Here is a 26,241-nt window from a genome sequence, read left to right on the forward strand (position 1 = left end):
CATATTTCTCACAGTTCTGGAAATGTTTCCTAAGAGTTTTTATGACCAATTTCCTAAACTATGGAAACATTCCACTTGGAATTTGAGGAGGGTTGTAACCTGACGAGGTAGAAAGGACTAACCTCTGGGGGCAGAAAAACTGGGTTCAGATCTTGACTCATTACTGATGAATACTAGAGAATCTTCAGTGCATCCTTAGTTTGGGTTTTCTCACCCGTAAAATGGGTATGCTAACATCTATACAGGAAGATCTTTTGAGGATTAAATGAAACAGTTCAGTACCCACTGTTCAGTGAAGGCCCCATAAATGCTTGTATCTGAGTTCTTCTTAACCAAAGTACGATGAAAGAACCAAGTTTGGCATCAGAAGCTCACAGATTCATGTCTTGATCAATTAACAGATTAACATCTGTGCATTGGGAGACTTTATACAAAAGTTCTGTTTGCTGGTTTTTCTTTGAAGATAAAATGAAGGTGATGTGATAAGAACTACATTACAAAAAAGCCAGTTTGATCAGTACCGAGTAGTACCCAAACCTTTTGGAGTGCACCCTCCTTTTGTTATTGCTTGGTACTACTGCATTTTATTGCCTGCCAATAAAATGGGAGAGACTGCTCAGAGAGACTGTAGTTTTATGAATCCTTGGAGTTAAGATCTTTTTATCATTAAGGTGTGTTCTTGAAATCCATATATAATATTAGCATGGGGAAATCTCTAAGACCCTGGAAGGGTAGATGAGACAACAAACTAACATTAGAAAAGACATGTCTATTGGCCCATGTAAGGAATTTTATATTATAAAAGAAAAACAGAAGCTACATAGTCAAAAGACAAAAACTGGCTAGGAAAGTAATCTATACCAAAAATTAAGAGTTAATGTTGCTGATATGTAAGAGTATGTTCCAACTGCAAGAAAATTACAAAGAACCAAAGAGAGATTGAGTCCAGACATGATAGTTCAAGGATAGGGAATGGCATGGTTATTGTTAATTTTTGGAGGTACTAGGGAGCAAATAAAAAGGTGATTATTAAACAAGAAATTGTAATAAATCCACAAAATTCATTTCTCTGCTAATCATGGAAAATCAAATTACTACAACAGTGAGATTTCTTTTTACTTACTAAATTGGCCATAATGAAAAGGAGCAAAGACATCCCAGGTGTGCATGAGCCTGTTGGGAAAGTGAAAAGGTGTACTGGAGGAAAAGAGTGTTCTATGGCTAGTAAGTATCCATCATGTTTTAGTTGTCACTCCTACCTTGGAACTGTCTTGTAGAAGAATAAGCAGACAGGGTATTAGATAACCCTAAAAGGTACCTTGTTTACAACATTGTTTTTGTAATAATGAACACCATAGAGCAAAGGAAGCAACAGCAAGAACACAGGGGCAGTGACCCCAATGCTTCGAAAGAGGGAACTGATTAAACATATCACACAGTTTTTCAAATTTATTTATTTAATTATCTTTTGTACCTGCTTGTGTGTTTGTGCACCACGTGTCACAGTTCTTACAGAGGCCAGAGAGGATTCCTTGGGACTGGTCTTACAGATGACTGGGAGCCACCATGTGAGTACTAGGAACTGAACGGGGGAGCCCTCTGCAAGAGGAGCAAGCTCCCTTAACCACTGAGCCAACTTTCAGCCCTGGTAAAAATGATTTTAAAATATTAATTTTACAGATGATGAGTATAGGGAAACAAGACCGGTTATCTACTGGAAGAATGCTTGAGAAAATAAATGACGCCTGATTGTATATAGAGAACCATGTCATTTTTATTTTAAAACTCTGAAACCAGCATATGCGTTTGTTTTTCAACGAGAGGTAAGCAGGAATGAAGCTGAGAGGCTACGGTGGAGCAGAGGTGGCGCTCCACAGGGCTGAGAGGGTGGTTGGAATCTGCCATAACATGAGCTTTCAAATCGAAGACAGCTTGACATGATTCTACCCATGGTACGTAATGTACCCATAAGCTCTATATGCATAAAAAGCCACGTGAGAAAATACTGTCGCTTTAGAGGGGCAGACACGCCTGGGAAACCAGAGGAGACTACTCTCTGCCCACATTTCTGACTCTAGAGGAAAACACCTAGTGCCATCTGGGCCCTCTGGGCACAGGGACCCAGGAGAAGGAGGGTCAGGCACTTCTAGTTGCTGCCCTCATGGAGAGCTGAAACCCAGCCCCGAGGAGCGACTTCATGCTGGAGACCAGAGGTAAGACCGGTTGGTCTCCTCCAAGTGACCTGCCTGGTGGACTCAGGACACACAAAGGCAAAATTCCTCTGGGACTGGACACTTCCGGTTTCTAGCTGGCGCCCAAACCTCGCTATCCTGGCCCACAGCTCCCTGCTCCCAAACCCTGTGGGAGAGAGAGCTGATTGCCCAGATGTGTGGGCAATCCTGAGACTGCAGGGCAGGAGAGACTAAAACTTCTGCCCACCTTTGCCCACATTCCTGGCCCAAGAGAAAACTGTATAGGGCCTCTGGGCACAGGAAGATAGGGGCAGTCAAGCTGCAGGAGTCCTGCAGTCCATACTGCACCCAGATCTGAACGGACCTGGTCAAACAGATCCCTGCACCCAAATCCCATGGGAGGGAGAGCAAAGGGTCAGACACACCTGGGAAACCAGAGGAGACTACTCTCTGTCCACGTTTCTGACTCTAGAGGAAAACGCCTAGCACCATCTGGGCCCCCTGTGCACAGGGACCCAGGAGAAGTAGGGGCAGGCTCTTCTGGTTCCCGCCCACAGGGACAGCTGAAAGCCAGTGGACAGGAATGACTACACGCCTGAAAGCAGAACACTCTGTTCCCATAACTGGCTGAAAGAAAACAGGAAAACAGGTCTACAGCATTCCTGACACACAGGCCTATACGACGGTCAAGCCACTGTCAGAAATAGCAAAACAAGGTAACACCAGAGACAACCTGATGGTGAGAGGCAAGCGCAGGAACCCAAGCAAGAGAAACCAAGACTACATGGTCATCAGAGCCCAATTCTCCCACCAAAGCAAACACTGAATATCCAAACACACCAGAAAAGCAAGAGCTAGATTTAAAATCACATTTGATCGTGATGATGAAGGACTTTAAGAAAGACATAAAGAACTCTCTTAGAGAAATGCAGGAAAACACAAATAAACAAGTAGAAGCCCTTAGGGAGGAAACACAAAAATCCCTGAAAGAATTACAGGAAAACACAATCAAACAGGTGAAGGAATTGAAAATGGAAATAGAAACAATAAAGAAAGCACCAAGGGAGACAACCCTGGATATAGAAAACCAAAGAAGAGACAAGGAGCCGTAGATACAAGCATCACCAACAGAATACAAGAGATAGAAGAGAGAATCTCAGGAGCAGAAGATTCCATAGAAATCATTAACACAACTGTCAAAGATAATGTAAAACGGAAAAAGCTACTGACCCAAAACATACAAGAAATCCAGGACACAATGAGAAGATCAAACCTAAGGATAATAGGTATAGAAGAGAGTGAAGACTCCCAACTCAGAGGACCAGTAAATATCTTCAACAAAATCATAGAAGAAAACTTCTTTAACCTAAAGAAAGAGATGCCCACAAACATACAAGAAGCCTACAGAACTTCAAGTAGATTGGACCAGAAAAGAAAATCCTCCTGTCACATAATAGTCAAAACACCAAATGCACAAAACAAAGAAAGAATATTAAAAGCAGTAAGGGAAAAAGGTCAAGTAACATATAAAGGCAGATCTATCAGAATTACACCAGACTTCTCACCAGAGACTGTGAAAGCCAGAAGATCCTGGACAGATGTCATACAAACCCTAAGAGAACACAAATGCCAGCCCAGGTCACTGTATCCAGCAAAACTCTCAATTAACATAGATGGAGAAGCCAAGATATTTCATGACAATACCAAATTTACACAGTATCTTTGTACAAGTCCAGCCCTACAAAGGATAATAAATGGTAAAGCCCAACACAAGGAGGCAAGCTACACCCTAGAAAAAGCAAGAAACTAATTGTTTTGCAACAAAACAAAGAGAAGAAAAGCACACAAACATAATCTCACTGCCAAATATAAAGGTAACAGGAAGCAACAATCACTATTCCTTAATATCTCTCAACATCAATGATCTCAACTCCCCAAGAAAAAGACACAGGTTACGAAACTGGATACACAATAAGGACCCAGAATTTTGCTGCCTACAGGAAACACACCTCAGAGACAAAGAAGACACTACCTTAGAGTAAAAGGCTGGAAAACAACTTTCCAAGCAAATGGTCTGAAGAAGCAAGCTGGCGTAGCCATTCTAATAGCGAATAAAATCAACTTTCAACCAAAAGTCATCAAAAAAGATAAGGAAGGACACTTCATATTTATCAAAGGAAAAATCCACCAAGATGAACTCTCAATCCTAAATATCTATGCTCCAAATACAAGGGCACCTACATACGTAAAAGAAACCTTACTAAAGGTCAAAACACACATTGCATCTCACACAATAGTAGTAGGAGATTTCAACACCCCACTCTCATCAATGGACAGATCATGGAAACAGAAATTAAACAGAGACATAGACAGACTAACAGAAGTTATGAACCAAATGGATCTAAGAGATATTTATAGAACATTCTATCCTAAAACAAAAGGATATACCTTCTTCTCACCACCTCATGGTACTTTCTCCAAAATTGACCATATAATAGGGCACAGAACAGGCCTCAACCGATACAGAAAGATAGAAATAATCCCATGCATCCTATCAGACCACCATGGGCTAAAGCTGATCTTCAATAACATTAAGGAAAGAACCCCCACATATACATGGAAGTTGAACAATGCTCTACTCAATGATAACCTGGTCAAGGAAGAAATAAAGAAAGACATTAAAGACTTCTTAGAATTTAATGAAAATGAAGGTACAACATACCCAAACTTATGGGACACAATGAAAGCTGTGCTAAGAGGAAAACTCATAGCTCTGAGTGCCTGCAGAAAGAAACAGGAGAGAGCATATATCGACAGCTTGACAGCACACTTAAAAGCTTTAGAACAAAAAGAAGCAAATACACTCAGGAGGAGTAGAAGGCAGGAAATAATCAAACTCAGAGCTGAAATCAACCAAGTAGAAACAAAAAGGACTATATAAAAAAATCAAAAGAACCAAAAGCTGGTTCTTTGAGAAAATCAACAAGATAGATAAACCCTTAGCCAGACTAACCAGAAGACACAGAGAGTGTGTCCAAATTAACAAAATCAGAAGTGAAAAGGGAGGCATAACAACAGAATCAGAGGAAATTCAAAAAATTATCAGATCCTACTACAAAAGTCTATATTCAACAAAACTTGAAAATCTGCAGGAAATGGACAATTTCCTAGACAGATACCAGGTACCAAAGTTAAATCAGGAACAGATAAACCATTTAAATAACCCCATAACTCCTAAAGAAATAGAAGCAGTCATTAAAAGTCTCCCAACAAAAAGATCCCAGGTCCAGATGGGTTCAGTGCAGAATTCTGTCAGACCTTCACAGAAGACCTCATACCAATACTATCCAAACTATTCCACAAAATTGAAACACATGGAGCACTTCCTAATTTCTTCTATGAAGCCACAATTACTCTTATACCTAAAACACACAAAGACCCAACAAAGAAAGAGAAATGCAGACCAATTTCCCTTGTGAATATTGAAGCAAAAATACTCAATAAAATTCTTGCAAACCGAATCCAAGAACACATCAAAACAATCATCCATCATGATCAAGTAGGCTTCATCCCAGGTATGCAGGGATGATTTAATATACGGAAAACCATCAACATATTCCACTATGTAAATAAACTGAAAGAACAAAACCATACGATCATTTCAATAGATGCTGAGAAAGCATTTGACAAAATTCAACACCCCTTCATGATAAAAGTCCTGGAAAGAAAAGGAATTCAAGGCCCATACCTAAACATAGTAAAAGCCATATACAGCAAACAGTAGCTAACATTAAACTAAATGGAGAGAAACTTGAAGCAATTCCACTAAAATCAGGGACTAGACAAGGCTGTCCACTCTCTTCCTACTTATTCAATATAGTTCTCGAAGTCCTAGTCAGAGCAATCAGACAACAAAAGGAGATCAAAGGGATACAGATTGGAAAGGAAGAAGTCAAAATATCACTATTTGCAGATGATATGATAGTATATTTAAGTGATCCCAAAAGTTCCACCAGAGAACTACTAAACCTGATAAACACCTTCAACAAAACGGCTGGGTATAAAATTAACTCAAATAAATCAGTAGCCTTCCTCTACACAAAAGAGAAACAAGCTGAGAAAGAAATTATGGAAATGACAACCTTCATAATAGTCCCAAATAATATAAAATACCTCGGTGTGACTAACCAAGCAAGTGAAAGATCTGTATGATAAGAACTTCAAGCCTCTGAAGAAAGAAATTGAAGAAGACCTCAGAAGATGGAAAGATCTCCCATGCTCATGGATTGGCAGGATTAATATAGTAAAAATGGCCATTTTACCCAAAGCAATCTACAGATTCAATGCAATCCTCATCAAAATTCCAATCCAATTCTTCATAGAGTTAGACAGAACAATTTGCAAATTCATCTGGAATAACAACTCAGGATAGCTAAAACTATCCTCAACAATAAAAGGACTTCAGGGGGAATCACTATCCCTGAACTCAAGCAGTATTACAGAGCAATAGTGATAAAAAACTGTATGGTATTGGTACAGATAGACCAGTGGACCCAGAAATGAACCCACACACCTATGGGCACTTGATTTTTGACAAAGGAGCCAAAACCATCCAATGGAAAAAAGATCGCATTTTCAGCAAAGGGTGCTGGTCAGCATGTAGAAGAATGCAGATCGATCCATGTTTATCACCCTGTACAAAGCTTAAGTCCAAGTGGATCAAGGACTACCACATCAAACCAGATACACTCAAACTAATAGAAGAAAAAGTGGGGAAGAATCTCGAACACATGGGCACTGGAGAAAGTTTCCTGAACAAAGCACCAATGGCTTATGCTCTAAGATCAAGAATCGACAAATGGGATCTCATAAAACTACAAAGCTTCTGTAAGGCAAGGACACTGTGGTTAGGACAAAACGGCAACCAACAGATTGGGAAAAGATCTTTCAATCCTACAACTGATAAAGGGCTTATATCCAAAATACACAAAGAACTCACAAAGTTAGACTGCGGGGAGACAAATAACCCTATTAAAAATGGGGTTTAGAGTTAAACAAAGAATTTACAACTGAGGAATATCGAATGGCTGAAAAGCACCTAAAGAAATGTTCAACATCTTTAGTCATAAGGGAAATGCAAATCAAAACAACCCTGAGATTCCACCTCACACCAGTCAGAATGGCTAAGGTCAAAAACTCCAGTGACAGCAGATGCTGGTGAGGATGTAGAGAAAGAGGAACATTCTTCCATTGTTGGTGGGATTGCAGATTAGTACAACCCCTCTGGACATCAATCTAGAGGTTCCTCAGAAAATTGGACAATGGACTACCTGAGGACCTAGCTATACCTCTCTTGGGCATATACCAAAAACATGCTCCAACATATAACAAAGAAACACGCTCCACTATGTTCATAGCAGCCTTATTTATAATAGCCAGAAGCTAGAAAGAACCCAGATGCCCTTCAACAGAGGAATGGATACAGATAATGTGGTACATCTACACAATGGAATATTACTCAGCTATCAAAAACAATGACTTTATGAAATTCATAGGCAAATGGATGGAACTGGAAAATATCATCCTGAGTGAGGTAACCCAATCACAGAAAAGCACACATGGTATGCACTCATTGATAAGTGGCTATTAACCCAAATGCTCGAATAACCCTAGATGCACAGAACACATGAAACTCAGGAAGGATGACCAAAATGCGGATGCTTCACTCCTTCTTTAAAAGGGGAACAAGAGTTCCCTTAGGAGGGGATAGGGAAGCAAAGTTTAGAACAGAGACTAAAGGAACACCCATTCAGAGCCTGCCCCACATGTGGCCCATACAACTTAGCCACCAAACTAGATAAGATGGATGAAGCAAAGAAGTGCAGGCTGACAGGAACCAGATGTAGATCTCTCCTGAGAGACACAGCCAGAAAACTGCAAATACATAGGTGAATGCCAGCAGCAAACCACTGAACTGAGAACAGGACCCCCTGTTGAAGGAATCAGAGAAAGGACTGAAAGAGCTGAAGGGGCTTGAGACCCCATATGAACAACAATGCCAACCAACTAGAGCTTCCAGGGACTAAGCCACTACCCAAAGACTACACATGGACAGACCCCGGGCTCCAACTTCATAGGTAGCAAGGAATAGCCTAGTAAGAGCACCAGTGGAAGGGGAAGCCCTTGGTCCTGCCAAGGCTGGACCCCCAGTGAACGGGATTCTTGGGGGGAGGGCGGTAATGGGGGAAGCATGGGGAGGGGAACACCCACATAGAAGGGGACAGGGAGGGGTTAGGGGGATGTTGGCCTGGAAACCAGTAAAGGGAATAACATTTGTAATGTAAATAAGAAATACCCAATTTAATAAAGATGGAAAAAATAAAAAATAAAAACAGTTTCTCTCTCTCTCTCTCTCTCTCTCTCTCTCTCTCTCTCTCTCTCTCTCTCTCTCCCCTCCTCCTTCCCTATCTTCCCGTCTTTCTCTTTTTGTAGACATGCGTAACTTACTTTTGCTTTTTTTTTTTTTTATATAAAACCCTATGTTATAGCCACAGCTGGAGCCTGATGGTCATATTTTTACTTTGCAGTCGTCAGCTTACGTGTTTCCTCTCTTAAAGCCCCTTGACCTCTGAGAAACACATCGCTCAGATGCTTTTGAGGCCCCCAACGGGGCTGCTTTTTGTCCAGGGTTAGGAGTGGAACATTCGTCCATGATCTCAACAGAGCGCAACCTTCTGCTGCGATAAACAGTCCCCGTTTACAGAGAGCTCAGGTCCCACCTGCAAAGTCTTTAAAAATTCATAGGTTCACATAGCCTTTTAATTGAAAAAAATTAGTATACCTGGGCTTTACTAGAATGTTAAATGAAAACTCTCAAGGAACTTCACATATAGTCTATGTAGTTGCTTTCCCCACCGGTTATCCAGTGTTCTCGAAAATGTTTGTGTTGTCATTTGAGACAGACCTCCAACAGTCTATAGGCGATAGTTCACCTATAGGTTTCAGGGCAAGTACACACTTTGAAATCTGACACTGCCGCAGAAAGGAACCCTCAGCACTTGGTATCAAGGTGATAATCTTTGGCCTTCCTGTCTAAGATTTACAACTGTGACCTTAGACTCTATTTCTCTTGTCTCTAGTCTCTAAGTTATCAGCATGAGTGCCGGTAGTTACAAGGTCAGTGTGAATTACCTAATATAATGGTAGAACCGTGCTTCCTAAGGGCTGGGCTGTGTTAGGGACGTGAAACAAAGTGAGTTTTAATGTCTGCAGAAGGCAGAGCTCTGATAAACGACCTACCCTAGTAATGATACATTTCCCTGGCAGGAGAGTTCAACGGCAGAGTCTGGCTGAGTCCCACACTAGCCATCTTTGAGAGAGAGAGAGAGAGAGAGAGAGAGAGAGAGAGAGAGAGAGAGAGAGAGAGAGAGAGAGAGAGGACAAACTAATTTCAATAGGAGAAATCATCAGAAACTAACTACCTGGTTAAACAGATGAAAAGGGTTTACAGAGTAGCTAGTTGTACACTAGGGACATTTTTTTCTAGTATGATGACACAATGTCGGATGAGGGATGAGGCAAAACCGCAAGTAATATCCTCCCATTCTGTCCGCTCGCCACCACCTAGAAACTGAATGGGGCTATTATTTTGGCTGCAGTTTCAAAATAAATATTTTGTTTGCCTAAAATTTACATTTGTATTTGGACCACAGGCACTAAAAACTGAGTGAGACTCTGTGCGTTGGCATGGCGTGAACACTAGGTGGCACTCTAGGGCTGCCTTTTCGGCAACTCCTGTGTGTCCAAGTTCCTTCTATGCTAATTCTCCCCTTTAAAAAGAGCAAACAAGCTGTTTAAACAAAGGGTCCCTGTAGTTGCTGTTTTTATATTTATAGTCGTGTAATCAATATGTTGGAAGAGTAATTAATTTTTAACCTCCATCCACGGGGAGAGCAAATGTTAGTGGAGTTAATGGATGGAGCAGGCTTCATTATTCTAAAGGAACACTAATGATGAGGCAGGGGAGAAAGTCAAGGGTTGTAAACAATCGTGCCATCAAACACAATCATAAAGCAACTGCTCAACGGGAGCAGGGGAGCCGACCCTTTGTCTCCATTGGTGCAAGCTGTGGTTTCTGCTTAAGTCAACCCGACCTTATGAAACAGCCTTCTACCCGACCTTTCACCATAGTCTGCTTCCTTTCAACGCCATTATTATTTCACACAAGAGTTCTGGTTTCATTGCCCTTCTGCTTGAAAGCCTTTGATTACGACCGTTTCCTAACACCACAGGGTGATATCAAAGCTCACTAAGGTTTGGAACCTTTCTGTACTCCTGGAGCAACTGTACCGTCCCGGTGCCCTGACTCAGGGGTGCCACGGGATCCTCCTGCAACACTTCGTGGGATCTCCTGTTGGCAGTGTCCTGTTCCTTCAATAGAGTTAATACCTCAGGGCACCACAGCCACCAGCACAGAGTATTTTATATGGATGAATTACCATGGTAAGAATGGGCTGACGTGGCCCGAGCTGGGCGGATGAGAGCCAAAGATCGCACAGGACTCACTTTCTATTCTGATTATATCCCCTACCACCCAGCTCTGTCTTTGACTTTCCAAACCCACTTCTCCACGCCATGAGAACATACGAACAGTGAGACTAGCTGTGGGCAGAGAAGGTGTACTCAGTGTACAGGGAGGCACATTACAAAATCATGTTTCTATTCATTGCCAAGGTAGTCTCACACGCAAATTAACCTTACTTGTTTGGTAACCGTTGTCAAGCTTCTTTGACCCCACGATTCCCTTCGTGGGGAATGTCTTTCTTTTCCCCCTGACTGTCCAGCTAGGCTTGACAAAGAGAGGCATTCTTTTGTAAAGTTTTCCTTAAACTGCTTATATGATAAGGATGCCCCTTACATACAGAACTCTCAAACTTCCCAACCTCCACGCCTACTGCAGTAATTTACTCCACTCAAGATTTCTGCCCTTAGTACTCTCTCCCTCTCCTCTTTCCTCTTTTGTCCATTTCTCTTCCTCTTTGGGGGGAAAGGGCAAAGTCTGGTGGAGCCCAGATTGTCCTATAGCTGGCTAAGGAGCCAAGGATGACTTTGAACTCTGGTTCCTCCTGCTTCTACTGCCTAAGTCTTGGGAATCCGTGTGTGGGTCATCACCTCTCGTTTTGTGTGGTCTAGAAGACCAAACCTGGGGTTTCGTGCATGCTGGGCAAGTCGTCGTCTGCCACCTTCATTATCTATCCCTTGCTTTTCTTTTTTAGGAATGTGTAAGTTGTGTTCCCTGTGCCTCGTGACCAAAAGCCTGGAGCAACACCAATACTTTTGCAGATGTTACATGTACCAACTTGGCACAGTGTACAAACTTTATCAAGGGTCCAGGGCGGATGGTTCTGTCAGTGGTCAGTAACTTTTTCTTTTGGAACAATCGTCCTCATTAAAGCAGGAAGGTATTTTGATGGTGTATTACAGGAAGAACACTGTTGACACTGGTCTGCCTCACCCAGTGTGAAAGACAACCAATTGCACATCAATGCTCTCTCCTTCCTCAACCCAACCCTGGTTTTTATCCAGGCAGATCTGGGCCAAGCAGAGAGCACTGCACTTCTGACTTATCCCTAGTATCTAGATTAGACCCAAGACTGTACTCTGGTCAAATATCTTAGTGGGAGGGTTCAAGGCTCTTTAGGTTCAAGGCTCCTAAAACATGCTGACCCAGTCTTTCCTCTTTGTTCCAGCAGCTCAGGAAGCCATCTGGACTATGAGATGACCTTGAGGATAGAAAACACATGTTGGGGGTTGCCTGGGATGGAAATAAAACCCCCAATGCAGCGGGGCTGGCAAGTGGAGCTTAATGAAAGATGATTAGGCAAGGGGGACTCTGCCCTCACAAACGGATCGGAATGCAATATAGAGGGAGCGAGTTCATTATAGTCGGACGTGTTTGGTCTCCTTTCTTCTTCTTGCCCTTTCTTTACCCTTCCACCATGGGATGTTGCATCAAGCAGGACCTTGCCAGATGCTGGTCCTCTTATCTCAGACCTCTCCAGAACCATTAACTAATAAATTTTCTGTTTGATATAAATCACCCAGTCTTTCCTAGCCTGTGGAATGGATGAAGATACCACACGTGGGGAGAGTAAGGCAGGAAGATGGGAGCCTGTGTCGCTGACTCCATTTGACACCCTCTGACCTTGCGTAATCGCGTTGTTTCGGGTTTTCTGAGTGTATGTTTGGAACGGTTCCCGTTGTTTTGCTTTTAGGAACTTTCCCAATTTATAATAATGATTACATAAGCTTATGGTCTGAGCATAGGCAGGGGTGCAGACCTAATGGGAAGATGTAAATGCAGGAGCAGTAATTTTCTTACTGCATCAGACATAGTTTGCATCAGGTTGGTGGTGCAAACTTTAGAATAACTTGAATGAAATAAAAAACACCGGGGAGGAACAGGAAAGTCCCGTCATCTGTGGTGCCCTGTGACTTGATAGTGGATGGTCTTTGCTTGGCCGTTGCTTCCAGTTGCGGTAGATAAATCGAGCTGGAAAAGGTGCGATTTTATTTTTATACCTGTAAATTCTTTAGGGTGAATAGTGGCTACATCCTGCCTTTACCATTAACTCTGTTAACACAGGGGGAGTGAAGAGGGTTAAAATACGAAAACAATCTAAGCACGCAGATAATGACCTTGCATTTTTAGGTTGAAGTAGGCAAATTTTTCAGCCTCAGCCCTGTAAGCACTGAACAGTGCCCTAGAGCTTTGTCCTTGGCTTCCTTGAGCTTCCGTTCCGCAGTTCTCTGATTCGGATTACCAAATGCTGGTATCTATTGGCAGATTGGTTAAGTGTTATGGGACACGTATCTCTGGGAGACAACAGACTCTGCAAGTTCACTCTTCTGCACCTCTTTTCCTTAGAACGAGGCTTATTATGTAGACTGTCTACACCCATATTTTTTTAAATAGAATAAGTGAAAAACCAAATTTGCCCATAGGCTAATGGGGAGTGGAGGGCAGAGCAGAGTTGGAACCCTGGGCCCATATTGCTTTGAATTCTCCTGCTATCTTAGTCCTTACTGATCAGCCAGTCCCCAGAGTTCTCCGGTGTGCAAGCCAGAGGAACTTAAGCTAAGCGAAGTTAAAAACAAACCCGAAATAATTTCGCTTGTATTCCCTGTAAACAATATTTACCTGGATCTCACATATTTTACTTGAATTGTTCTAATACTTGTCCAAATTAATCACTTTGTTTTCCTATCACTTTGTATTGTTTCTATGTGGGAAGAACCATTTCCTTTTAAAAATAGTGTTATCTGTACCCTATGAACTGGTTAATTTTCTTTCCAACATTTTCTTTGGGCCATACGGATTTGACCTAACAGTTACAGCAATAACACTGTTCATCCAAAGGATAAAGACTTTTTTCTTTTGTAACTTACAAAATCACCTCCTATAGTGGGAGAATGACTGTTGTGCTTGGTAATACTTCATTTCCTTAGCAAGACTGTTTTCTTCTGTTCTCCATTGTCATCAGACAAAAAAGATGCAATTAAATCAAGGAAACCTGGCAGGGTTGCTTGTGGAAAATAAAATGAAGTTTTGATTTAAACAAAGAGCAGTGAATTGTGCTGGAAAAACACAGCCCCAACTGAAGTTCAGCGTGGCTTTCACGCGTCCCTGAGACCACATGCAGGGTGTTTATCTTTGAGAAACGATGATTGTTTGAGCCCCAACTTTGGACGTTGTACAGGACCAAAACCCTCCTTTGAGACCTGTTTGGGATTCCGTACCGCATACAGCCCTTAGCTCTCCCTGATGGCGTGTCACTCCAAGCTTTAGAGCTTTGATTCTTAGCACAGAATCTTGCAAATATGAGCTTAGCAGCCACGTAGAACCAAGTATATCTTGAGTGGGCTTCATTAGAAGTAATTTTATGAATGAGATGTGTTGTAAGGAGACTTTTGAAGAAAACACCTTACTGAGACAAGTAATTAGAATGATAAAGCCCACCTATGGTCCGAGACTCACAGAATGATTATCTCAGGCAGGGTGGTCCTTGAACCTAGGACTCTAAAGCTGGTCTGAGCATCAGACAGAGACCAAAGCAATCAGTGAGTAATAATAATCTTAGTGAATATTTAATATTTATAATAAAATTTATGAGCTGTAAGTAAGGATAAGGAAAATACAACTTAGAATGGTTACATGACACAGAAAGCCACACAGGTATGAGAAATTAGGCCTAGGACTCCTTCCTCACATTAGTTTCAGTTTTCTGAAATGATGAAGAAAACCAGCGCCTGTTTTCAAGATTTTTACCTTTATATAAAGGCAATGCCAAACTCTTAACTTTAAAATTACGTTTTTGTTGGCATAAACCAATCACACACATTTTATTGTGACACTTTAATACGTGAACATAACGTATTTCGATTGTATTCACCTTCCGTCACCCTCTCTTGTCCCCTTTTATTGGCAGGTAATTTTATGCAAGGGCCTTCTGTCTTGAATCTTTTTGGACCACAGGGCAGATTATAGATAACAAAAAGAAAAATGATTGAAACAATGAAGGTTTTTCAGTGTGGAGACTAAGGCGTAGAGACACAGCGATGGATCAGGAAAGCCACTGCACTCTTTATCGGGGATCAGTTCAAACCAAGTACGTCTGACTCCAAACCGTGCCCAGGCAGACGTCTGTTCCGGTTGTTCTGTGCAGAAAGAGAGCGAGGGGCGCTCGCTCAGAGGTTGCCGGGCACTGACAGGCTTAAGACAGGAACGTGATGGCAGACGTTTCAAGTTTCTACGTGTGGCTTCTTATGTAATAGGCAAAGTCAGATGAGGTGTGCTTGCACCGCAGGGACAGCTGGCGTCAAGGAAAGTGACGGCTACAGCCATCCCTGTAGTGTTGCTTACACACACTCAGTCCATTCCAGTCGGTGACGTCATCACCTGTGCGCTGCACTGTTGCAACAATCCCTCACAGAACTGTGAGGGGGCAGTGGATTATACCTCAGCTTACGAGTCTTTTGAAACTTTTAAGCAGTTTGAAACTTCCATGGCGAAAGAGAACATGCATTTTAGGAAAGTTTTAGCACTTTGTAAACTTTCAGAAGTGAGCTTGTTCTGTTTGGGCAAAATAGAAACAAGCAAGTCTGCTTTACGAGGACTTTAAGTATTTAAGTACTTAAGTAAGTCACATGAAGAGTACTGGTTTGCAGGGGCGCTTAACTAGAGCAGCCATTCTCAACCTGTGGGCTGCGACCCCTTCACAGATATCCTGCATATCAGATATTTACATCACGAATCATAACAGCGGCAAAATTACAGTTATATAGCAATGAAAGAATTTTATGGTTGGGGGCCACCACGACCTGAGGAACTGTATTAAAGGGTGGCGGCATTAGGAAGGTTGAGAGCTACTGCTCTAAAGGGAAGGGACAATTGCTCTTATCCTAGCTTTATGCATATGGTTCATATCCTGAGTGGGTACTTTGGGTCGGAGTTCAAAGTCACCAAGGTTTAGAGAAACCTCTGCTGTGTTGAGCTCCTGTTGATTCATAAGTAGTTGAAGGATGGGCTGGCACCTCAGATGTCATCTGGGCCCCTTCCCAGGGTGGAACATTTCTGGATTACCATACAAAGAGTTTCAGCAGGGGTCACTCTGGAGAGCTAGGCTGGAAGGAGGGAGACAATGGTCAGAGGCTATTTTCTGTCCTCTTTATAGCATTTGGCCCAGTCGTTGCTGCTGTTGTTATTGTTTTACCATGAAGATCTATTTCATAATACAAACAAACAAACAAACACAAACAGCACAAAAGACTGAGGCAAAAAATTTAGGGCTGGGTTTTGAAGCAGGCAGGTGATGTAATCAGGTGTATGATTTTGACAGCTGTTTTGGTTTTTTTGTTTTTTTGTTTTTGTTTTTTTTTTAGTTAAAAGGGTTAGGGTTAGGGTGGGCAGAATCGAGGGGTCGACCGCTGTAATAATCTTGGACTTCTGAACCAAGTACAACTAGAAGGCATATTGTAAAGCTCATACATAGTATCCACATTGTCTTCATGTCAACATGTTTAGGATAAAAACCCATCTAACTATAGACATTTCGTATGCTTACCATAGAGGGACTTATGTTTTTATTAACAGTTTATTTTAAATATTCCATAAATACTCATATCCACAGAGTAAAATGATGGGACAGATGTATAAAAGACAGCAACTTGTAAAGCATATGTATTTTCTGAATCACAGATTAATAATAATTAAAAAAACACAGTGTGACACATGCTGCTTTGACTTACTCCCCCCCCACCCCTATGAATCAACCAGTCTTGATTTTTTTACTTTCCATCATTTTAAGCATTCATTTACTAAACTAACAGCATTTCATTAAGCGAGACTAATCCCTGAGAGCATTACCTTAGCCCATTAGCTTCCAGACAGTCATCAATTCCAGGGCATTTCCTGGGATGAGATCATTATTGTTATTACTATTTATTCTGTTATTTTATTCTGTTTATATATTAAGTTCATCTTAGAGAAAATATCTGCGTTGCTAGTTCTAACAATGGGCATTTTCTTTCTGAAACATTTGGGTCAGCGATTTGATGCTTCTTCACCCAGGTGTTCCCAGAGACCCCCGTGGCTACCACAGAGGCTCTCATTCTTACGGCATAACAAATTAGAAACAGCTCTGCAGAAAGCTGGCACTGTGATATCTGGGTAGTTTTTCTTTACTGCGACTTCTGAAATTATCTCTGAGGATCATGTGACTGAAGTTGGGTTTCTTGGGGGCCGGTTTCACAAAGGTCCCTCGTTGGGCGTTTCTCCTTTACCACTGAGGAGTATGGTGGCTGTTTAGTCACGGTCGTGACGGAGAGAAGGCTCGACGCTAATGGAAGAAGCAGATGTCAAGGTAAGGACTTGGGCTGGTGGAGGGCGCATGGCTACTTCCCGGCACCCGGCATCAGAGACAGAGCTAGAGACGCAGACCAGGGGTGGGACTCTGAGATGCACGTGCCGAGCCTCAGATTTGATTCTGAACACTGAAAAAATAGGGAAAGAGAATAGAGTAAGCAAAACGAAAACTAAAACAAATTAAGATAAAATAAGAGACAGACAGCAGACAGGCATAAAACCACTGAAAAAATTAGGAGAAACCACAGAAAGGTAGATGAAATATGGTACATAAGAATTCCAGTCTGCCCAATAAAAATAGGAACTGATATTATGGCTCCGTGGACCATAACCGAGGAACACAAATGGTTTGGGGGTAAAAACAATTCTGACATGTTTGGATGCCAAAAATTTTTTTGAGTTGATCTCTTTTGGCCTGGTAAGATTTTATGCATTTTTATAGTTCCAGCCAAGTGGTCTAAGGATTACTGGATGTGTCTGCCAGCCTGGAGCTCTGTGTTAGCACGAAGAATGTTCTCGTCTCACAGTGAACAAGTAAACGAATGAAGACAAAGGACTGCTCCCCACAGAAGGGATGGAAATTAATCGTCATCTCAGTCTCGAGCTGGTGCTCCAAAACAATGTGGGATTATTATTTATTTAAAATTGAAATTTCTGTTTATTCATGATGAAACATGGCCATTTCCTTCTCATTTTACTTCTTCAGTGCCACCTGAATAGCATTTGAAACTTAGTCTAAGCTGGTCCTTTCACTGATAGCCTCTCCCTCTCTCTGTCTCTCTGTCTCTCTGTCTGTCTGTCTCTCTCTCTCTCTCTGTGTCTGTCTGTCTCTCTGTCTCTCTCTGTGTTTCTGTCTCTGTCTGTCTCTGTCTTTCTTTCTGTGTGTCACTGTCTCTGTCTTTCTTTCTGTGTGTCATTGTCTCTCTTTGTCTCTCTGTCTCTCTGTGTGTCTCTGTATCTATCTCTCTGTCTCTCTGTGTGTCTCTGTATCTGTCTCTCTGTCTCTCCCTGTCTTTCTGTCTCTGTCTCTGTCTCTGTCTCTCTCTCTCTCTCACACACACACACACACACACACACACACACACTCACACAAAGTGGTGAATGTCTCTGTAAGCATCCACATGTGCTAGTTGGAGGTTAGATGTTGGCATCAGGCCTCTTCCTTTACCCCTCTCTGCTTTGTTTTATTTCAGGCAGTCTATTCCTGAGCCCCCAGAACTCACCTATTAACTAGATTGGTTGACTATAGAGCCCCAGGATCCTCCCCAGGATCCACCCCCCAAGCTGGAATTACAAATGTGCGTTATTAAGCCTAGCCATTATATTTTTTTATTTTTTTGAGAATTTCATACTTTAATACTGTATTTGTATAACTATACCACTCCCTCCCCTCACTCCCTTTTAAATTTATGACCTCTTCTATAACTATTGTCTGACACACACGCACGCACACATGCACGCATGCATGCACACACAAACTACCCAGTCCATTTACTGCTGCTTGTATGTACAAGTGTTTAGGACTGGCCATTCAGATTAGATAAACTCTTGGGGAATCCAAGGCTTTTTTAAAACATGGGTGCTGGAGTTTTGAACTCAGGTCCTCAGGCTTATGCAGTTAGCACTTCATCCATTGATCTCTCTCTAGACCCCCTATTCCTTATTTTTTTAAACCACAGCAATAATAAAGGATGAAGAGATATTGTTTAGATATTAATTATGCATACTAGCATGTAGATCATACGAGACAGTGGAAAGGGGAATACGGGGTGGAACAGTTCAAGGGTACACGTGAGGAGTGGGATGGGGAGAAGGGGGAAAGGAGAGGAAGCAGGGGAGGTTTCAACCTAAGCTGCGTAGGAAAATGTTATAAGGGAACCTGCTACTTTGTACGGTGATCCAAAAATAAAATACATTATTATAAATAAGTAAAATGAAAAAGGTAATTCACATGAGCCTTCTGAATCCACATTTTTTAACAATAAGAAAAACACATTCATTGGAATAATTTTTAAAGCATCCAGTGAAGGAAAGAGAGAGGGCAGACATTCCTTCCATTTCAAACATTTGTTCAGTATTTGCCTTGAAGTCAACACAGCTCTAGCTGGTTGACAGGGCAGTCAGCCCGGCTAATGATGGGTTTTCATTACCATAGGTATGCTTTTGCAATTTTCCTAGATTTCTGCTCCAGGGTCACATGGTAAGTCAATAGTAGTTATAAACCTCTCAGCGTTGTGATCAATACCCTTTGGCTGATGTAATCTAGACCTTTGCCATGATTTACAACAAAGGACAGTTTGGGCAGCCTCTGTTTTATTACCTTCAATTCACCAACTGAAATATTTCACTGGCTATGACTGAAGTTCTTTCCATTTTTGTGATAGATAGGGAATTAAGATAGTCCGGAAGAAAAAGGTCAGGTTTGACGAGGGAAACCAGCAGTAGGTGTTGTTTCCTCTGAGGTACAATGCCCTCATGCCTTTCCGTGTCACAGCATTATCTCATGTGTAGCTCCTGTAGTCATCTGGATGGAGAAGAATGCCCATGAAGTATTCCTTAGCTTCTCAACACATGATGTGCACCAAAACAACCCAGGGCATAAGTTACTCTGCCGGAACCAGAATAGTCAGTAACTACTCACTTGAGCGAAATAAAAATATTAACAATCTTTAAGCTGTGGGGGCTATGACTCTTATCATTGGCCCTCAAGCAAAATTCCTAGAATTTTATATGAATTGTTATTTTCCATGTCTTTTGTGGATCCCAGGTCTGAAGATTAAGCAAGAGAAAAAGGAAACCAGCCATTGACAGAGTGGCAGAGAGTAGTGAGAGCTTCAGAGAAACATGGTGGGCTGACGTCCTTCAGGGGTCCTGCCCTGGAACGAAAGTGCCACCACCTGGACACTGTTTTGTCACGCTTCCCATTTGCACACTCGCTTTCCTGTCTGTATGCTCAAGGATGAGAAAGAATCACAGTGTGGGATGAAGGTTCGCAGGTAAACATCTGTAAGGTCCTTTCAGAGCAATCACAGGCTACCTTTATGTGGGCTTTTGTTGTCCAAGACTAAAGATCACAGTAATATTCCAGTTACTCAGCAGCAGTGGAAATCAGCTGTTTTGCACGCTCATTTTCAGTCCTGAAACACTCTTGTGAGTTAAGAAGGACCAGTCGATTTGACAGCTGAGGAACTGAGTTTAGGGAAGAAGTTCAGTTCATGGCTAAGTCAGAGCTTGGTCCTATGGTCCAAGAGCCTACCATTTTTCTATTAACTGTGATGCTCCTTGAAAGACATTTTATGGATCTATGAAAAGCCAAGGTGTATTATTCCTATTGTTCCCTAGTCAAGTACTTGCTGTCTATCTTGTCCATTAAATTCTGTAGAGTAAGGACAGGTTTACATCCTCATTACCTAACAGCACCCGACATAGAAGCTGCCTGAGAAGTATTTGTTAACCTAGGTGACAGTCAATTTCTTTGCTATCATATTACTCTTATGTTTTGAAATAAATTGGGAAGGTGTCATCATCTGAACACTTGGAATATCTTTATTTACCATGAATAGAATCTTCCTTAAAGGTCAAAGAGTAAAAATATAATTGGTGTTTGGATCGTGAGATGAAAATACATTTCCATAATTAAATAGTCACAATATCAAACAAAGCTATGCAAAATGTCTTAGTTTTCCTTCTCTCTCTCTGTCTCTCTGTCTCTCTGTCTCTCTGTCTCTCTCTCTCTCTCTCTCTCGTGTGCCCGTGCATGTTTTGCATATGTGTGTGTACTTTGGTAAGTGTGCATGTGGAGGCCTGTGGTTGAGGTAGGGTGGCATCCATTAATCGCTCTCTATCTTCTTTCAGGGTTTCTATTCCTGTGATAAAGCATCACTTCCAAAGTTAGCTTGGGGAGGAACTTACAGCTACAAGTTACAGTCCCTCATCAAAGGACTAGGGTAGGATCTCAAGCAGGGTCAGAACCTGGAGGCCGAAGAGGCAGAAGCCATGGAGGAGTGTTGCAGACTGGTTTGCTCATGGCGTAATCAGTGTGGGTTCCTTTTCCTCCTCCATCTCCTGCTCTTCCTGCTCCTCTTCTTTTTTTCCTCTCCCCTTTTCCTTTTCTTCTTCTTCTTCTTCATTTTCTTCAACTTTTTATTGATTCTTTGTGAATTCATGTTATGTACCCCGATCACACTCATATCCCAGTCCCTCCACCCTTGCGACCTTCTCCCCAAAAGAAAAGTATCTCGATCTGGAAGCTGCAACGTTTCACAGTGTGTCACACAGTAAATCCTTTCCCCAAAGAGCTTTACTTGCAAATGTTCATTGCAGTGAGTCATTGGTTTGCTCCGAGGCCTCTGGCTTCTGCTCTACTATCAATACTGGATCCTCACCAGGATTCCTCTTGGATATCCTGTTGTCGTGTGTTGTGGAGACTTTAAGCTTTAGTGCTGCATGATATAAGCTTTAGAAGCTCATAGATGGGGTAGATGTTGGAATGGGACAACTTAAAGCCCTGGATGTGGGCCTGGGTGGTAGCTCAATTGGTCAGCCTGCCAGTTCTCCTTTGTTCAAGCCACTAGGGTCACCTCTCCCTTACTGCCCAGGTGCTAGACAGGAACAGCTCACCTACGTGCCACAGCTGGTGAGGGTGGGGACAGCTCAGAGCAGTCCTCAGATATCAACATGGCCCCAGGTAACAGCCCAGAGCATAGATGTCCACAGGGCCTTTGATGGTAACATGGGCCAGCGTCATCAGCACAGATCCCTGCTGCAGTTGCGACACAAATATAGACACGGCCATTGGCAACTGCATGGGTCCAGACATCACTATGGCCTCAGGTGTCAGTGCAGGTTCCTCACATCAGGCTGTTCCTTACCAGTTCATCTCCAGTCCTGTCTCTCTTCAGAGTGCACAAACTGCTCTGCTTCTTTCTTTCCATGATATTCTTGCTCATTGTATTGGCTCCTCCACCAGTGCATGGCATGCAAGGCAGGTCTCTGTCAGTTTGTCTTCTTATACCACAGGGATCCAGGGTGGGGCACTCTTCTCAGTAGTTTGGGACCACCCATATGAATCACTAATTAGAAAAACGTACCAGTCTTTCCCACAGGCCATCCTGGTAGGGGCATCTTCTCAGTTGACATTCCCTCCTCCCAGATGAATCTAGCTTGTCTTTAGTTGAGATAAAACTAGCCAGCATACTTCCTATATAACTTTTTGAAGCAGAATTTCCATTATTAAGACCCTGCTTATTCTGGAGATCCCCTTTCAGAAGTTGGAATTAGAGGCTGGTGGCCATGATTACCTGTCATTTCTGTGGGTTCTCAGGATCTGAACTCCAGTCTTCATGCTTGTGCGACAAGCGTTTTAACCACTAAGGCATCTTCTAGCCCATATTATTATTATTATTATTATTATTATTATTTATTTATTTTTTTTTTGCTGTCTAGTTTTATGTCAACTTGACACAAGCTAGAGTCTATTTAAAGGAGCCTCAGTTGAGAAAATATCCCCACCAGTCTTGCCTGTGTGCAAGCCTAAGACTGAGGTGTATTTTCTTGATTGATGATTGATGTAGGAGGCCACTCATTGTGGGCAGTGTTACCTCTGGGTGGGTGGTCTGAGAGCTTCATGAAAGCAAGTTCATGTACGCCATGTAGAGCGGCCAGGAAGCAGCCCTCTCCACGGCCTCTGGTTCTGCTCCTGCCTTTAGGTTCCTGCTCTGATTGCCTGCCCTGACTTCCCTGGAAGATGGACAGTGATGTGTAACTGTAAGCTAAAGTCAATTCTTTCCTCCACAGATTGCTTTTGGTCGTGATGTTTTGTCACAGTAACAGAAACCCTAACTAAGATGATCTCTTTCCTCAGAAGGTTCCTAACCACATGTCCTGTGTTGGTGTTCACCAAATGTCACAGGAGATGCATAGCGAAGAACTTTTCCTGCTGGTTTAAAGTGGCTGGCGGGAAATGAAACAGCAAGCTCAGTTCAGTAACGGTAAGGGTCCAAATACTAGGGATATGAAGATGACAGGAGCCTCTCTTCCAAAGACAGAAGACTGAACTTTGTGTAAGACAGCATCTCCTGGCTGTGTACAGGAACTAACAAATTAGCCTCCCCCCACTGTATTTTATTAACAACAGCACAAACTTGGATTTTTAAAGAATCAGATATCCCCCAAAGTGCTACTCAATTCTTAGATGGTGGACTTCTCATCTTTGAACCCCTTTTTCGTTTTTGAGAATATAGAGATGAGCTGATTGTAGCTTCTCTGATAGTCAAAGGCCCCACAGGGTGGGTACATGTGTACATCAAAAGGGGGATTTTGAGGAGGCAAAAAGACATCTCTTTCCAATTGCACTTGTGTATCCAGCTTTCTTTCTGGCAACTGCACTGAAGTTCCTTTGCCTCAGCTTCTGGCCCATGGATACTCTCTTGCTGGAGAAGAACTCCAAATTAAAACGAAACTAAGGACGATAGCAGGGGAAAGGTTGTCAGAAAAATGCAGGGAATTAAAAACTCAGGACAAACCACCCTTGGCAACACAGAGACTTCCAGAGAGTCAGGCATGCAAATCTATGTCGCTACTGCCCATCCATTAAGGAATCAGCATCTGGGCCACGGAGCCAGGTGAAATCAATCCTAGGCTTCCTCTGTCATTATGTAAATGAGGTAGGTAATCAAGCATGACCAGCTACAGTCAACTCACAGTATACAAGATGTTACGTCATTTTATTTTCACTGTATGATTTACCAGAACAATTATTAACACACGGAGTACCATTCAGCTCAAGTGCAGGTAAAGGCAGTGACAAGTATCTTAGGAGAATGACTTCCTCTCACAGTCTGTCCAGACGCATTGCCCTAGGAAGGTTCATAAATAGGAAACATGATGTTCACATTACAGCTTTCTGGGGCATGTATATACAGGTATGGGTGTCTCCCACAGCTCTTTCTGTTCCTGGTGCCATTTTCTGTTCATTCTCTTGGCCTCGTAATGGCAGTCAACTCTTTCTGCAGAGCAGATCATGTTTTGCTGTCAGCCATTGACAGTGCTCTGTGAACTGGCACTACTCTTCATAGTTACGAAGCGGTAACATCTGAATTGAAATAAATCTCGACTACAGTTCCTTATGGGTTCTGATATGTTCCACCACCATCAAAGACCTGTTGATTGCCATCGTTTTCCTGCAACAACAGCCAAATTCAACTATTGGGTCTCAGCAGAGCACACCCATGTCATAGCTTGCTCTATTAACCCTTGGCTCCAAGTCCCGGTGACGTAATGAGGGTGGAGTGTACTGGCAATCAGTACACTTCCTTATCACAACTTACAGCCATTTAAAAAAAAAAATCAGGCTGCTGCCGAACCCAGTCTCACATACCTCCCATACTTCTGCGGCCTAACAAAAATTTTCATACATCATTAAAAAATAAACATTTCTATAAAAATATAATACTTTCAATGTTTACACGGACAAAACCAGCTAGAGCAACCTAAGCCACATGCACTATACAGTAGTAAGCACAAAATTCCACAGAGCAGAACACATCCAAAGCCCTGTCCAGAGTAACTATTCATCCAAGATTTTCAATTGGCCTTTTGTTGGTTTCTAAAATATGCTTTTGTTTAACCTAAAATATGCCCTAATGCAAAAAAAAAATGAGACTTCCCCAAAGTGTTGGATTCAATTGTTTTAGGTGAGAAGGCTCCTCCTGAAAAACAGTATATATTTCTTGTCCATTGACCCTTTCTTTGTTCTACACATTAGCAGTGACTGGGAATAGTGAACTCTTCATTCAGTCTTATTGGCCTTTAAAAACATACTGAGTTGCCTCTAAAAAGATTTACCACCACAAGTTACTTATTCTCAAAGTTGCCATTAAAAAACAGATAAAAATTTTTAATGTTCACATTCATTAGATCAGAACAAAATCCTCCTCAAAGAGTTGAATGTTTGTTCGCTAAGACAGACACTGTAACCCATGCTGGCCTGTAAATCATTAGGTAGCCAAGGTTGGTTTCAAACTTGTGGAAGTCTGCCTCCCTCAGCTTCCCAAATGCTGGGATTGTAGGTGTGAGCCAACACTCCTCGCTAAACAGCTGAGTTTTAAATGACAAATATTTTACTGTAACAAAGTTATTTCTTGAAAAAATCTCCCTATTGTCATCTATGTACAATACATAAATCCCTGATAATTTATAAACACACCTCATGTCATGCTATTTTGAAAATAAGTGCATTGTCTGTGGCTATTCCTCCAACCAAAGGAATGTGTATATAAATGTTTAAACGGGAATGTTTGCCTGATGGGTAGACAATATCAGAAATGGAAAATGTTCATGACCACAACACAACAAAAATATTTTTAAAATACTGGAATTCCAACAAGCAGCCTGCTGGGACCGCCACATTTAACTTGAGCGAGGCCATCTCTTCTGCGTTTTCTATGAGAAATCTTCAAAGTTCATTGTATCTGTATCCATATATATATACAAAAAAAAAACCTGATTTTTAAAACCTTCAAGCCAGAACTGAGATTTAGAACTCCACTGAGACAGGAGTGCTGTCATAGCTGCAGGCGGCCGTTGGTCCCCAGCCTGTGGGGAGCACGATTCTGTTTCCAATGCACTGTCAGATGAGAAATCCCTTAGAATCCGGGAATTTGAAACAGCAAGTCAGTGTCTCATTGTGCTGCAGTTATGGCCAAAGCAAACAAAAACAAGAAAAACAAAACAACAACAACAACAACAAGAAATGTTGGGTGACCTTCCAAAGGCCAGGCAGTGAGAACTGTTGAAGAAGGTATAGACTGGTTTAGGCCAGTACTGTTTCTTAGAAGGGGGCTGGCGGGCCTCTTATCCGTCATGTGTTCGCTTCACCGTCAATGTTGTCTTGGGATGGCAACAGAGAAGGATATGGAGCAACACATTTTACATTCACATAAGTAGCGTTCACATGGACGTAGTGCTCCCCAATGAAAGTGGAGAAGATTGAGGATATCCTGGAGACCAGTTCAGAAAATGATGGGCGCATTTCTGCTTTGGGGTGCCAGCATTTTAGCATCACTTCATACCTGTTTCAGAAAGAAATTCTGTGAGAGACACAACGGCAAGTACTTATGTACAAGT

At 42.1% G+C, this 26,241-nt stretch overlaps 1 protein-coding gene across 1 annotated transcript in view; it reads right to left on the reverse strand.

The window, feature by feature from the left end:
* Positions 1–23,813: 23,813 nt before the first annotated feature.
* Positions 23,814–26,241, reverse strand: part of Met (MET proto-oncogene, receptor tyrosine kinase) — a 79,593-nt gene continuing 77,165 nt past the window's right edge. The window contains exon 20 of the mRNA XM_032906920.1: positions 23,814–26,186. Within this exon, the coding sequence (XP_032762811.1) occupies positions 25,976–26,186 (211 nt within the window). The 3' untranslated portion in view covers positions 23,814–25,975. The remainder of the gene's footprint in view (positions 26,187–26,241) is intronic.

The sequence above is a fragment of the Rattus rattus genome, chromosome 6 (assembly GCF_011064425.1).
Source record: "Rattus rattus isolate New Zealand chromosome 6, Rrattus_CSIRO_v1, whole genome shotgun sequence".
NCBI classification, from domain to species: domain Eukaryota; kingdom Metazoa; phylum Chordata; class Mammalia; order Rodentia; family Muridae; genus Rattus; species Rattus rattus.